This window comes from Varroa jacobsoni, unplaced genomic scaffold (genome assembly GCF_002532875.2).
Source record: "Varroa jacobsoni isolate VJ856 unplaced genomic scaffold, vjacob_1.0 scaffold_711, whole genome shotgun sequence".
NCBI lineage: Eukaryota > Metazoa > Arthropoda > Arachnida > Mesostigmata > Varroidae > Varroa > Varroa jacobsoni.
In genome coordinates this window covers 378686-395195 of record NW_019213613.1, presented here as the reverse complement: position 1 = coordinate 395195, position 16510 = coordinate 378686, and the positions used below count along the sequence as shown (strand labels likewise).

The following is a 16510-nucleotide window of genomic DNA, read 5'->3' as shown; positions in this document are numbered from 1 at the left end:
TTAGAAAGATAGAAGTTAAAAACCAAATAAAAAGCTCGTGTTCGTGTGCATAAAAAAATAGAGTTAGGCAAATCCTTATCTTTACCAACAGTGATATTTTTTTCTCTTAAGGCCAAATTTGCAATTGGAATTAACTAGGTATAACAGGATATAGAAATGGTCACCAGTGAAATTTACATGAAGTATAGGAAACAAAATTGCGCGTTTAATTTTTGCCAATTGCTTGTAATAATTTTAAGAAATTGTCCAGAAACGTCCTTCGTCATTGTGCTTTTATAGGGGCAGCTAACAAATTTGACTGTTGGAAATTGTCCAAATTAGCCGTGAACGAAACTGGGTTTTTCATTAATTAGCTCACCGATAAACGAACGTTGAGAATACGGCGAGATCACATTGAGAGAGACATTGATTTCAATGAGTTTTTCTACTTCTTCCTTTGCAGGATATTAAATATCATAACATCGAATCCCTCCCAAGTTAACTGTAGGCATTATGTAACGAATATGTACATATCCATGCAAGCTATGCAAGCAGGTTCAACAAGGTTCAAATCCGAAAGTTTTATTGAACTTTTCGTCGACAGATAGAAAGTGAGCCTGTTACAAGATGTATTAACCCTGCATTTTTCGTGTAAAAAAAACGTGTGCGTTCGAACTGTGCCGTTGATCGTAGCCTAAAAATGGATAATCTGTCGGCCCGCTGTTGGGATCAATTTTGCATGACATGTGTTTGACAGCAATGCTAAATGCTGTTTTCCGTGACGACTACTCTATTATCGCTAAATATTTCGAATTTTACGCCCGGTACCAGCACTAGGCGTTACGTCAAACGGATAGCTGCCGGCACAAACCAAATGTGTTCACCCCAAAACCGTTCAAACCCAGATCGTTACGTGCCCGTCAATTTGGGATTGTGGGCGTGTTTACTTGCTTAACACGCTCACAATCCCGACTACTACTGGGACACTATGCCAATATCTATTATTGCAATGACGTGTTGGAGCTGAATATCTTCAATTTAGGCAGTTGCGAGCAAGCTTAGTGGTTCGTACGTTTCGCCGGTACAGCATTTAGAACGAACTTTGAATAAATAACAAAAAGTACCGAATATAGAATGATACCAAAACAAAAAAATAACCCACTGCCATACTGTCGTTTTTATAACAGCTATTGTAACCTTTAGCATATTGTTGTTTCCCGAAATCGACACTATATCTTATTATTATTTAGCGAACGCCTAATTCTAAGATGAAATCACCTTACCTAAACGTTCCCTTCAACTTGCAAATAAGTCCTATTAAGTAAAGCACCACATTTCAACGACAGTTGGCTTGGCCTATTACGACTATATGAAAAGCTCTACGCGAAAACCGGTGCTCTCGATACTTTTCTAGTATGTAACAGGGTTTAGTTGAGTTCAACAAGTTACTGGTAAAACATGCTTGAGAATAACAGTAGCGCATAATCATTCGGCTTGGGGACTGAATCGCGAACTCTTGCTCTACTCAGAGATACCATACCCCTCAAAACATAAGGTCAGGTTGTCAGAAGCGACATCTCACACTTCAGTAATTTCCTGTGCCATTTAGAAATAGGCAGTAATGTTTGTTTCCCTCTCTGTCGACCCTAAGCCATGTTAGGTCGCCCATATAGCTCATGTTCATATCGGCCATATGACACACGCGAGCTAGTGTGGTCTCGTGGATGCCTGCCTGTAGATCATTTTAGCGATACACATTGTCGCGCTTACCTTTACCATTGTCGTGATCGTCCCAGGCTCAAACAAAGCCATGCTATCAGACCCAAATAATCAATTAGATATTCGTAATGAGTATGTCAGTTCTTTCCTGTCTGTCTTTTTGAGCTTACGAAGTCCTTCCGGCAGACATCACATAAGTGAAGCACGTTATCGAAGCTAACTAATCTTGTCAATTACAGGTGAGCGCAGTACGATCGGGATTTCAAGACCAAATACCCCCGTTTGCCAGAAAACTACTCAGACTCCACGTAGACTGTGATAGCCAGCTGGATATGAAGCTATTATCATTCATGAAGAATAGCAAAATATAATAACTATCTAATGATAACCCGCACCTAGTTTAAGACTACATCGTTTCTACTTCTGTGAAAGTGTTGAACTTTCAGACAGCTGGACCAGCTAATCAACAGATCGACGCGTGCGTTGCCAAGTTCTATAAGTACAACTAGTTATTATATAGATATATGCTCTGTAGCAGAGCTTTATTCTATATACAATATTTACACTCCGAAGGCCTGTCTGGTGTTGTTGTTGTTATGTACCAATTGCAAAAAGCGATTTTCGTTCCCTACGGCCTGGCTGTAAAGCTGGGTAATTATACTGCAAAATTATATAGTAAAATCATAGTACATAATATCCATTAAAAGAATTACGGTTAAATAATAACTATCGTTATCGCATGCATTTGATCACTGCAGGTATCGTTTGTGTTGGTTTAAATTGTTATTTACGGCGCTCTGCCGTTTGATACTGTCTTGTTCACGTTCAGTTCCTGCTCATTACGGTATAGCGGACAGAAAAATAAGTCCTACTTTAACAACGAGAACAAGTTGTGCATTGCGGCTGTTCAAACGTTTTAATAAAGCCTTTCATTTCTTAAAGGCATAGTAGTCTCCAGTGGGATCCTCCAGCCAAGGATAGTTTTGTGGGCACTCGACGCAAGTATGTAAACGGATGGTTTCACCGGGAAGCTCTCTGGTTGTCAATGGGCAGGCATTCGGTAGAGAACAAAGGGGTTGGCCCTTGACATCGCACTTGGCCTTCCATGGGGCGAAGTCACGGACCCCAGTAATATCGGTTGGCTTTTGGATCCAATCCAGTACCTGCGTCATCGTTACGAAGTAGACGTCGTTCTTGGCGAGCACCTCGTCAATCCACTGGAGGAATGACTCTATATAATCGGGATTAAGCTTGAGCCAGCCGGCGTGAAAGTACAGACCTAGTGGGGCGCGATTCGTCTTGTAGTGCCTTTCGAAGTTGTGGTTCAGGAAGTTGTAGAACTGTTCGCCTGAAATAATGTTCGAGCAGGCGTCTACCATAGCGCAACCAGCAAGTTCTTCGTCGAAGGACGGGTCGTCACGACGATCCAGCTCATTCATCACCATCTCCCACACAGCGTGCGAGCGTGAGGGACAATTTTGCCCATTTCCGTGACACTTGTGAGGCATACGAAAATAAAGAGTGTATGGCCACAGGGGTGGATTTGAAAGCGGGGCGGCGATTGTTGAGTCATAAAAGAAGGCTTGCTGCTCCATCATGAAGAACTGGTTGTTGCCTCCTACTCGAAGATAGGGCGCTCTAACTCCCACTATAGAATTATCAGTGATGTTAGAGAACCGTTCCATAATCAGACGCACTCCAGCCATTTCCTTCGCCCAGGTTTCGGCAGATGCTTCTGACCAGTACTTCTCATCGTGCTTATGGCTGTGGGAGTTAAAAAAATGAACGTAGCCGTTAGAGGTAAACATTAACTACTAACGGACATTCTTGTTCTAGTTTAAATTAATACACTGAGCCTTTACAGTAAAACGTTAACAGTCGTGTATCATTACTGTAAAAAATAAGTAATGTTTCTGTGCAGTTAGTAAGAGTGGCTTACAAATATGCTCTGTCGTATTTAAGTTCTCCTAGTTCTGACTTACGATTATCTTTGGGAGCTGTCTTATCGCTAAGATTAATTATTTCGCATCAGTCGCTACGGCAAGTGGATCAGTACTCGTTTTAGCTTAGTGCTATCGAAATGTTGTAGGTATGCTCGAGATCTATCCTTCGAAGGCTGTCGTCTTCCATTGGGTTTTCCGAAAAGGATAGGAAGTGACCCGTGTTAAGGTCGTCACTAAATTTGACATGGAGTCAAATACATTCGTACAAATTTACTTCGAGTTCTTCTTGCCAAAATGTGGGACATCGCTAAAGGAATCAGCGTATTATCCAAGTACATAAGTTGTTCCCCAGAAGAAGCGAAAGGGCAAGTAATTATCTGTTCAGACTGAAACACATTAACCGTTTGGTAAACGGGTAAGCTATCGTCCTATAAGTTTCTTGTTGTAGTTGGCGCTCATAATTTTGAAGCAGCTTGTTGGGCCCGATATGCCTGAACCCAGGTGGTTAACGATTTTCATCATAGTATACCATGGACTATATCGGAAGTTATGAAATAAATTCGTGCGCGCTACTGTTACTATTGGTACTATTCAAGCTTCTGGAAAAAAGAAATTGCGAGTTAATGCCAAAAAAAAGTTATATAGTCCAATACAATTAGATACGAAAGTATACTGCGAATGGCAATCTCTCTACATAAGGTGAGACAAAAGGACATACGACAGACAGGACCAATTTTTTCTAAATTTAATAAACACAATTGGTTTTTTTATTATTACTAATATTATAATTATAATAATTATTATTATTGAAGGAACCCGCTCCAAAGCAGCGTCTTATAATATATACAATATTTACACTTTGACGGCTCTGCTTTTTAAAACGTAATAATCATTTAGCATTAATCATGTCTTGCGAAAACGTGATTCCCGTTTCGTGCAGATAGTGTAACTGGCTATTCATAGGTCATACTGCATACATACTGACATTGTGAGATAATCATGTAAACTTAATAATTGTTAATAACGCCGCAATCATAACCGGCTTCTATACGTCAGTCGTCACTTTCACTGTTTATGTGGAAGGTAGCTTGGCTACGTGAAGGGACCTGGCACTGCCCCATCATTTGTGTACGATCTTCCCTTCTTTGTTAACCTGTATCATCATTCAGATTGCATGCCGCACTATTGAATCCAGTTCTTTCGCTGCGAGCCCCACAGAAGGAGATTGCTCTAGCTGGTCGTGAACCTTCAGGCGTCGAGCGTGACCAGCCGCATCATTTAATACGTTTTATTTCTTAAACGCATAGTAGTCTCCCGTGGGGTCCTCGAGCCAGGGGTAGTTCTGCGGGCATTCGATGCACGTGTGAAGTCGGATAGTTTCCCCAGGCAGCTCTCTAGTCGTTAACGGGCAAGCGTTCGGCAGAGAGCAAAGAGGTTGACCCTTGACGTCGCATTTTTCCTTCCAGTTAGTAAAGTCACGAACGCCAGCGATCGGGGTCGGATCCTGCATCCACTGCAATACCTGAGTTAGCGTTACGAAGAATACGTCGTTCTTGGCGAGCGTTTCGTCAATCCACTGGATGAATGAGTCCAGATAGTCGGGATTGAGCTTGAGCCAGCCGGCGTGGAAGTACAGACCCAGTGGGGCGCGATTCGTCTTGTAATGTCTCTCGAAGTTGTGGTTCAGGAAGTTGTAGAATTGTTCGCCTGAAATAATATTCGAGCAGGCGTCCACCATAGCGCAACCAGCGAGTTCTTCGTCGAATGACGGGTCGTCACGACGATCCAACTCATTCATCACCATCTCCCAGACAGCGTGCGAACGTGAGGGACAATTTTGGCCGTTTCCATGACACTTGTGAGGCATACGAAAGTAGAGAGTGTATGGCCACAGGGGTGGATTTGAAAGTGGGGCAGCGATCGTTGAGTCATAGAGGAAGGATTGATCTTCCATCATTTTGAATTGACTGTTACCACCGACCCGGAGATAGGGAGCGCGTACTCCTACTATAGAATTATCAGTGATGTTGGAGAAGCGCTCCATAATCAGACGCACTCCGGCCATTTCCTTTGCCCAGGTTTCAACGGATGCTTCAGACCAGTACTTCTCATCGTGCTTATGGCTGTTGAGGTTACAAAAGGAGGAGCGTACCTGTTAGACGTAAAATGCTACCGAATTCACGGTGTTCGTGGTGTAAATGTATATAGAAGGGGGTTTCGAGAGCGATACATGAATACTGCTGTCATTTTTGCGTGAAGTTGCAGGGTAGGGGTATGTGGTGATCAAAAAGTTGCTGCACGACTCGCAGGAAAACTCGGTTTTGTTACAGGTGATACTATCAACTGTAAGCAAGCCAGCGTACTCCGCTGGTGCACAGCAGTTTTTTAAACACCCTGTATATAGCTGTGGAAACGTAGATGTGCCATACGGGATATATACTACGATTAACGCAAACGACTTTAAAGAATCTAAATTTTGCTTCGTGTGATAACACCTTCAGTTACTTACGTGATAGAATGGGCGGCCATTTCGTGTCCCTTCCGGTGCATCTCCTGGATGGCTGAATAGTTAGAGTATTTGTGCGAAACGAAGAAGGTGCCCTTGATCATACATCCATTAGGATTGTTACGGCCTTCCCTAAAGATCTTATCATACAAATCAATATTATTGTTGTTTATAGCGTCATCAAAAGTGATGGTGATCATCTGAGGTACGGTGTTGGGCTCGAGCTTGCCAGGGATCTGAGTACCGTCCACTGAGCAGAAACAGTCGGGAAGTACACACTGTGACTGGTCGCATGGTGGAGCGCGATTTGGATCCTTGTCCACCGTACAGACGTTTTCGTCCGAACTGTCGCTACAATCTTCTACGCCGTTACAGAAGAGTTCCTTTTCGATACAATCCCCATTACCGCAAGCAAGCTTGCCAGGATCGCAGAGAGGCTCGTCGGTAGCTAGCAGCGGGGCCACAAGTCGGGGCTTCTCAAGCTGCTTGCAATTTTTTACGTTCGACTTCCAGTCGCAGGTTTGTTTGTCAATGTCAAACGCCAATCCTGAAGGACAGCGCAAGGCCAGCAGGCCTTGAACAGAGCAACGGACTACATCTCGACAATCTTCGTCGGCCGTCAAACGGAAATATTCTGACGGTGATCGACCCTTGCAGAGCTCGGCATCATTTTCAATATCTGCTTCAAGTTGTTTGACCTGTCGCTTATGGCGACTGCTGATCGACGTGCTATGGACACCTATGAGGAGGACGAGAGCAAACAAGAAATGCATACGATTACCACCTTATAAGTTTCCAGTACTTGGCTAGAATGCGAGTCTAGACACTCAACAGTCGTTAGTCGTCTAAAAGTCCATGAAGTATATATTCATTATGACCTTATAGATACTGTATTACATAGGCAGAATGAAATACATGTACGCTTGCTTTCTTAACCTGTAAAATGCGCAATCCGCTCTTTGTTCCGTCCACAAACAAAAGGATGTTAACTTACAAACGTCGACAGGTTGATCACAAGAATCTAGAAAACTAATTACTGTAATTGCAAAGTAGTCATCTTAGTAATTCAATAGTTGCTTAAAAAGCTAGTGCCTACAAAGCAGACAACCGTGGCGCTCGCATATGCACAAACATTTGCGTATAAACAATCACGGTCCGGTCATCAGACGAAAAGAAGAGCTACGCAAAAAAGACGTTTTAATTGTCTAGTTGTTATTTGTGTCGACAGTCTCGTGCTGACAGGGCTGGTACGGGGAAATGAATAGGGCGTATCCGCTAATTTATGGCTATTATATTCTGTCATCGTACAGCCGAGAGTGTGTTTGAAGGCAGCGCTACTTGGTTCACTTGCTTGTTAAATATGGATACCGTGGCACACTGGTGCGTCCCTACAGCAGTATTATATGCGTCGACATACGACTTGATATAGTAGACATAGCCATTGTTGGCCTAAGGGCACAATCGGAACATAAATGCCCCGACTAACGCACATACTTTTAACCAAAGTAGGCTTCCAGCAATTGTGGGCCTTAGCCATTTAATTTGTTGACCAGTAACGACATTCTATACGATGTTTCATTTGATCGAAAACACTTGACAAAACCATAGACGCATTAGCTGCCCTAGTCAGTAGCGCTGTAACGGGGCGGTCTTTACTGATATTGCCCCTTTGGCCAGTTAAATAGAAAAACAAACCGTAGATGCATTATTTAAAAGCATCATATCTTAATGAGAACAGTAAGAAGTATGTTCAACGATTGGTGCCCATGTTGTTAAATGAATCGGCTAACTTTAGGGAATCACACTATGGAGTAACGCTACGTCATGTTATGTATAAAGACCTTACGAGGTCATTTAGACATAATTTTCCTTCCTACTGACTAGTCTCTTATTAAGTGTATGTGACATTACACAAGAAGATTCTTAAGACAATATATAAGGTACTATCGGCCCAACAAAACAGGCAAAATTTCGTCTATAGCACGACATCCGACGTTGAGAAAAATCCACTGTGTAAGTAACAGTGCTTTGTAGTGACCTCCTAAACCACAAGAACATACTCGAATTAGATACGCAATCTCAGGATTTTCGGCAAACATATGTTTCTGTCGTGCAGAAGTGTCGAAATCTATCAAACTCAGAAGTCTCATTTACAGATATATAGGAATAGCATCAATGAGCAGTATCATTGCCAAAAGTACCTTAAGCATTGGACATTATTTTATCAAGAATATACGTAGACTTTCTTTGCACAAGATACCTTATCAAAATTAAATCTGCCTTACCCCATTTTATAAAATCTTATCGATACGCGCACACAAATGCCAATTTACACAAAAATAAGACACACTAGAATCTAAACTCATTTGGGGGAGGGGGTGGGGGCTCCTACAAGTACCGTTCGCACAGCACAGCCTGGCCACGAGTGCATGGGGACGCCTTCAGTGAATTCATTTGAAAATCCTCATTGATTGATTGATAATCTTGCTTTCACCAGCATTTATTTCGAAATACACTTTAAACACGACATGAGCAAAATCGACCCAGGAACACGGAAGCCACAAGTCGATAAATCAAGGTATAGACACCTGGTCATCAGGCGAATGCTGATAGTCAAAAACACCATACCGTTACGCGCCCCTTTAAGCCATTCTTTAAGCATTAATAAGCGCCACACAACGGTGACATCATAAACGACAACTGCATCCAGTGAAACGCTGAAAATGGATGCATCCACTTTGGGACCTCTGGGCGGAGGGCGGGCTGGCTCTCGCCCTTGAAGACCTACGGGCTACGCAATGCCTCGATCGAATTGACCATTCTACTTGATGTAGTATGGTCTTTGATAGTAGCGCACTATAAAACGCACGACGAACCGACGATAATCGGCGCTACAATTAGCGATGATTGTCAACATCGCCGGTATAATTATAGTCCTTAAGGAGCGTTCGAAGCAGGCCGAGGCGGTAAGACGTGCACCATTACGCGTCGGTGATGCTATTTAATTCATTTCCACACGACACGCACATAATACGGGTGTCTGTGTGTGTAAGCTGCATGTATATGGTCGAGCTAAGTCTCACTAGTCCTCTAGATTGGCTGAAGGTTTTTGTTGGCAAGCAGTACCATTACTGCTTAACTCATTTTGTGATCCATCGTCTTGAATTGTCGAAAAGCCGGTATCCATCCGATCCATTTCGTGGGTTCTTATCATAGCTGCAAGTTATATGCAAGCTGCAAACTAATGATAGTGTCGATGTTGACACTGCGATTGTTACTTAACTCACGTTATCTACTTTTGTTAAACGTTTGATAAAAGACATCGCGTTCTCCATGTGGTCCATATCGTTCTACTAGCTTCTCTAATGAGATGAAGAACGGGGCTGGTGGTGGGTAAAGCTAGCGAAAGGGAGCACCATACGCCGACGGGCTTTGAGGTAGCCAGTCAGGCAGTCCGATAGGCAGCGGTACGAGCAACACGGGGCGACACTGATATTTGTTTTGGCACTTACCGCACAAAGCGACGGAAAGCACGAGAAAGCCCACGGCTGTGTTCCTCGGTATCCACGGTAACATCATGCAATGAAGTGGCAGCGAGACGTGGCAACCACTAGCTCATATAGCTTCAACGGGTCGCGTCGGCGAGGGGTGTATGTGAGACCTCCTCTCGCATGGTGAGAAACCGCCAGCTCAGACATTTAGACGGCACTGCCCGCAACAAATGCCAGAAGCAGCATGGTCAGCAACTTCTCGTAGTAACAGGTGAAGTTCCCAGCAAGAGCAGTTGCTTTACGATTAAACTCTTTTCTAGCAGCCACAACTGCGGTGGCAGTTCCCCCAACGGGCCGAATCGGGCGAGCCGTCGGGGTATCGAAATGGCAGTACCTCTTAACCGCAACAAACGAATCAATAGCGATATAGCCGTCCGACCAAACTGTTGTATTACTGCCCTATTCACCGTCGAAACTTCCGAGCGGTCGCAGAAATAGACGTGAATATTTGTAGTAATAACAGTTGTATCTGTTGTGTAGACGTAGTACCATAGCTGTTGTGTTGTTATTGTGATCGTACCTGCAGATCTTCAGCTCAACGCAGGATCGTAGCACTTCCTCAGCGGGACTGGCTTCGCGGTAGCCGAAGAAGCGATATTGGAGCGAGCTCGCCAATTGCGACAGCTCGCTTTGAGCTTCACAGGCGGCTCCAGATCATCACACGCGGACACCAGGCGGATACCAGGCGCCGCCGTTATGGTCGTTAGCCAAATTGAGCCGTCGTTATTAGTTGGCGTACTGTTGCTGACGAGGATGGCTGAGTCATAACCCAGGACGTAGTCAGAGTGAATTTCCCGCATTCTGAAAGTCTGCAGGCTGATCGCCGCCCCCTAAAAAACACAAACCACCGCTTCCTTTTCCACCTTCTTTCGCCTCGTTCAGTTGTAATGCATTTCGCCAGTAGTAGAATTCGATGCTGATTGGACACGAGTGAAGGCCCGAACGGACGGACGGACGGACGAACAACTTGAAAAACACAAAGACGACTTTTTATTCCGTCGTCATGGCAACAGTTGCGGTGCATGTTGTATATATCTTGCCTTCTCGTCTCTCGGTGCGGTACCAGCCAACCGACCATCAACAAAGTTACGCCGCGCATAGCCACGACGAGCACTGGAGTTGCCGCAACCGACACGGCAGAAGTTAAGCTAATCACAACTATAGACATGCTACTATTGGGGATCGGCAAAAACACATCGTTGGAAAAAAGACCACTGTTTTATCCGACAGCGACAACAATAACATAACAATTAACAGACGATGCCAGGAAAAACAGCGCCTGAGTTGACACCGATACCGTTCGCAGGATTATGGCCTGTACGGCCAGGCAACGACCATCGGCCGTATCCTAGTAGGACCGGTTCGGAGCACCAACATGGACCTTCGAGATCAAGCGTCAAATCTGGAATGGCGCTATCTTCGGCCGTGTTTTGCAGGCTGCGCTATTGTTGACACAACAATGATGACAGACAACAAAAAGTGTTGCCTATTTTTGAGGTGGTAAAAGACGGTAAGCTTTAGTAAGAAACAAGTGAGTACTGTCCGCTCCTCAAAAAACATTTTGATTAAGAAAATTATTTTGTAGAGCTGGGGTGTTTCCGACTGATTTTAAGCGACTGGCGAGACATGAAGGTAAAAAAAATTAGATGGCAACTTATCCCATTTCGCATTTGTGTGTTGTAGCCGGGTAAAGATAATACCTCTGACAGCGGATTTAGCCGCTCGTCGCTAGAAAATATATTTTTAATTTACATTGTAGAAAATTCCACCGCCAATAAAATTAATAAGGTAATGGTGTGTTAGCTTGGTAAATCTAGACAAACTGCCTAACAAATCTCGTCAAGTCTGGTATGTTTAAGTTAATTTCGAAGCTGAAGGTGGTTCCATGCATATGATAGAACATTTCTAAATCAAAATATAGCGACTTCCATAACATATTAACTATAACATTATAACGCATGTAATTTGTAGATACGTTCTTCCGATATACGCAGAGAATTTTTACGGAGTCCGATGCATATTTGGCCATTGATGCCATGGGGCAGTTAGGCAGGTGGATTGCAACAGCATGTTTCCTGCATTTCAATGAGACTGTAGTGGCTAAGTTGCAATGACATGCTAGGTAACGTCAAGAACGCCTACATTAAAAAAAAAATTCGAACGTAAAGGTACCATTATGTCAACGTGGCGACGGTAGCACGTTTTTTCTGTGACAACACTCCTACTTACAATCCATAGCAGCGTTTCTAAACGACCTATGGAAACACGGACTTCTCCTTCTTGAAACCACAATCCGCAGTTCCTGTCATTTGATTGAAGAGTGTTATCTTGTTTCTAGCAACTTTCCGGACTTCGTAGGCAAGATTATAACCGATGTAGGCGTTCAACGAATGACCCGACTTAAAGGAGCCACGCGGCCGAATCACACCGAATATGTCTTAAATCTCAAACACGTGATGGTATCAAAGAATAATCCCCTGGCGCAGTTGGACGTCGTCAGCCATCAACAATCAGTTCATTACATAACCGAATAGTCCTTAAGTTTTGGCCTGGACGAAGCGATATGCCACACAATAGATACTGCTATGTACCGTTGTTACGAAATTTTTGTTTAAAAAATGATGATATGATTGACAGTCTGAGTATAAAATTGTATCGTTCTCCAACTTGTAAGAAATGACGAATATGACCAGTGTGCAGTGTGCAGAGCTAACGTTCTACAGTCATTATATGAGCGTACTTGCTCAGACTTCCTAAGCGGGTAACAGAAGGCGACAACGCTTCGTAGAAGATACTCTTTTGTACGGCCACACACCGATATTATCCTATACCAACATTTAAGTTGCTTATCAAACGCTAAATTGGATAGGAAAGACACTGAGTTCGTGCTATTAATGTTGCTTGCGAACGCGAAGTTATCCTAAAGAAACATAACTCATTATACGCAAAATTCCGAATACGAAAACAGAAATGGTTCTCAGAGTGAACATAACCTTTGAGTTCGGTTCGATTATCGAACCCAACCCCACGTTCAAAGGCATCATGGGACCGTGCACCTCAGAATTTTACCACTAACGAGGTTCTCAATATTAAGGCCAAAAGCGTTAAAAGTCAACTATTATTAAATTCGTGACTCGGAACTTCTGTGCGACCATTTTAAAAATGATCCTGTTTAAATTATCCGTTGTTCCTCGATGTTAGATAATTTTTTTATCGTTTTCCTCACAGACGGCCAATCGCTTGTAGACTCACAGCGATGGCTGGAAAGTGCCAGCTTGGAAAAGACGATGTATTAAAAAAAAGGGGCGATACTTCTTCGTTTATAAAGAAACCAGCTTCATATGGAAGTGCATATACTCTTCTAAACCGACATTCGTGAACCTGAAAGGTAACAAAGACACAAAAATACTAAGTTTAACACGCAATGAAAGTTTAGAGAAACGGAGGCGTTCAAGGTTAAGCACGTGGTGTGGGCGGGGAGATAAGGCAGATACTAAAATCGACAACGAAAGAACAGATTGAAACTGACGCAGAGGAAGCCAGTTTGGAGAGTTTCAACAAGCAAGCTTATCTATTTCTGGATTCCTGTCTGCTGTGGCAGTAATTAACGTACGATGCAAAGAAATCCTGACAGAAAACAATAAAGGACACCTCTATATATTCAGGTATATTTTTCAGACAGATGAACCATCAATCACGGAATTGGCGATGGTAATTTCTGTGCAGTGGAAAGCCACTAACTCAACGAGCTGAATCAACCTTATAACGCTTCACACTGGGGTCAGTGATCCAAAGCGAAGGAGCACCTGAGTCAACGTACATCATTGACTCTACTAGTTCTTTTCGAAATATTGAAAAACATGTATTCATACTACCAACAGGCTGAAACCTAGACTGCCTCTTTAAACTTTTTCCACGATTGATTAAAACAAGGGGCTTCTCTAGTTCTCTGTAGGATGCTGTACGGCTGTACAAATTGCATTCGATCAAAGTAAAGACAGATAGCGCGTACGTTCAGGCACTACTGTTTCATGTCTTCAATTTATCCTGCTAATATGTAATGAAAAGGAAGTAGACAGGAGAACAAAAATCAGTGCTGAACATGATTCACAGAAAACTGAATCGAAATAATGTGCTCGGATGATTTTCTCTAGCGTTCCGTGTATCCGACTGAGTACCAGATATAAACTGTAGTTCTATGGCAGTGTGCGGAGTATTTTCGAAGAAAGTTCTACGACGTTTTTTTGTACGTAGATCTCGTACAGAATCGCTTTGCTTTGTGTTTGTTATCTTGTCTGCAATGCGCTCAAGCAAGCTTTTTGGTCCCGCTCCTATTGCTGCCATCATCCGGCCGTAGCGCATGAAGCCACTGGCAAGCTTAGAGAGCGCTGTCCTATTTTGCGCGGTTTCTCCTACAGGACCAACATTTGAGTATGATATAGCGATAGGACGCACCCGGACGGAATCTTGGCGGAATAATTTCGCCTGCGAAAGATCTAACGAAGATAAAATAGTACCGGGATCGATGGGCGATAGCGACGTTAACGGAACGACATATAATAACGACAATAACAATTCAGAAGAGTAAAGCGGTGTCGATTTCTCAGCTATGTAAGCTATGGAAAGCAACCATCTAAATCAAGTTCGCCTTCGACAAAGACCGTTCTATTCAGTCTGCGGGGTACTGAACGCCAACAACATGTCCGTATCGTAAACGTTTAGAAATCATGGGCAGTACAGCTTTTAGACGATCGCGCAACAAATAACAGTTAAATTAATTTGGCACAGCAGTTTGCCGAACGGGGAAATTGTCTGACGCTTATTTTTTTTCAACCAAGAAAGAAGAATAGGAACAGTTGAAAAACAGTATAATTGTGGGGTATCCAAAAGAGGGACATAGCCTTTCTAGGCGACCAAGCAAGTTTACGACGTTGTCAGAAGTAAGCTTGTATGCTAATTCTTTTTCATGTTTGACCATGAACTTCTAGAGAATAGATACATTTTGAAACGCGAACTAATATTGAAGAAGGCCATACAAAGTTGCAGTAAATTGGTTGAATCTATTAAGTCGTTTTAAAAAAATTTAACAAACGTTCAGCATTCTTTAACTTTAATGATAAATGTCATTAGACGATTCAATACAGGACTGACGCAGGAAGGTCCCGCGATTCGGTTTTTTTACTTCCATTCCAAGCTTTAAACACAGAATATCAATTAATTTTTTTTTCATAGATACACAATAAGAATTGACACTTGCAAACGCTAGAAAATTAACAAATTCAGTGAAAAGCTCTATACAACTGCATAGGATTACGCAACTCTGCATTCACAACCGCACGCTTTTTAATATCTCCCTAAACCAGCTGGAGTGTCTCATATATATAGTCACAAGAACATTGGCTTATTTCTGGACGTATCATCTTAATGTATAGTTTATGAAACGGCTGTAAAGCTTACACGACCGCAGTTTATTCTATATTAACAAGTTATATGCGGCTAGTGTGATCAGTCTACGAGACAGTAGGCCAAAAAGTTTGGCCTTGCCTTCAAGACTAGTCAGGTTAAGATATACAATTCGGCTCGATACGATTTACGGTTAAACTGACTCAAATTAGAAGAAACTCCATATATTGTCCTTCATTTCAATCTCGCTTACGTAACGTATGCTAATTCATTTTGCAGTAGAGACACGCAGATAAACTAGTTAAATGACTACACAAAGAAGAAGCTATTTCCATTGTTTTTTGACCACCGTTTAACCACCCGTCGAGTCAATCGTAATGGCTGTAAGCAATCCTACGTTTTTCTTAGACATGCGAAAAGGAGACCTTATTAACACTTTAGACCTCGTACATTTAAAGTAATACTACTACTTTCACTTTCGTTGTCAGGTTCCTAGCAGCGCGCAGATATTGCGAATTTGATCAATGTTCGAAGTACTACCACCCCCTTCCCCGCCAGAAGTTCGCTACGATTCCTCGAACATCTAATATAAAAGTGTGTACGGACCTACACGGCAAATGAAATATTCTATTTTCGCTTGAAAAAGTCTGAAACAATACATAAGTTCAGCAACGAAGATGAATTTTTTCTACTTAGCTAAAAAGTTAATAGGGAAGGCAGCTTCAAGGATCTTCAAGGCTGTAAAATCTGCCTGAAAAAAGGTACACAAAGTGCCCGGTCGGTGCGACGATATTAGGGGCGTAGTTTTAACAACGTCAATTACATTTCTCGCATTAAACGATTTATTTTTTTCGCAGTAACTGAACATTATTGCGAAGTAGCGTTACTCCTACAATAAGTTCGTGCAAGTCAAGTAAGTCCTTTTCAGTAACGACAAAAACACGGCTCGCGTCACGTCCTAATAATTTAGGTCCCTTCGCTCTTGATCTAGTTATATCATCATAATAAGCTTATGTCAGAGTTCGAACTTTAAATAATATTTAATGAGTATAGGAGCTACTCTACGTGTATTCGGCCGTGGGCAATTAATCTCAAAACAGACTTTCGAGACTACGACCTTAATAGCCTTTTTTTTTAGCTATCAGGCAAAATTCTAATACATTCCAGTGTAAAGTAAACGAAGTATATATATATAAAGGAACTACTCATTCTTATCTGTGTAAATGACAAACGAAGGTCAAGAGCTCCCATAAAGACATCATCAGTCACTAGCACGTGTATATATACGTATAGCAATATATAGGACTCCTACTGGGCAGAGGGTAAATTCGTAGTGGAAATAGTTATCGTGATGTCGACTAGTTCCACAATTCGTTGTGTCAACTTCGGATAAAACAGAGCCATTCTGT

General features: G+C 42.5%; 1 protein-coding gene across 2 annotated transcripts; it reads right to left on the bottom strand.

The window, feature by feature from the left end:
* Window positions 1-535: 535 nt before the first annotated feature.
* LOC111262871 (chitin deacetylase 1) lies at window positions 536-9764 on the bottom strand. Of its 2 annotated transcripts, none has more exons than XM_022837475.2 (3): window positions 9660-9764; window positions 6151-6886; window positions 536-3462 (listed from the first exon to the last, which is right to left on the bottom strand). In XM_022837475.2, the coding sequence occupies exons 1-3, from the start codon at window positions 9724-9726 to the stop codon at window positions 2628-2630; spliced, it is 1638 nt and encodes a 545-aa protein (XP_022693210.1). In that variant the 5' UTR covers window positions 9727-9764; the 3' UTR covers window positions 536-2627. The 2 variants fall into 2 exon arrangements, with proteins under 2 accessions (XP_022693210.1, XP_022693209.1); XM_022837474.2 differs by lacking the exon at window positions 536-3462 and adding an exon at window positions 4369-5764.
* Window positions 9765-16510: the final 6746 nt, after the last annotated feature.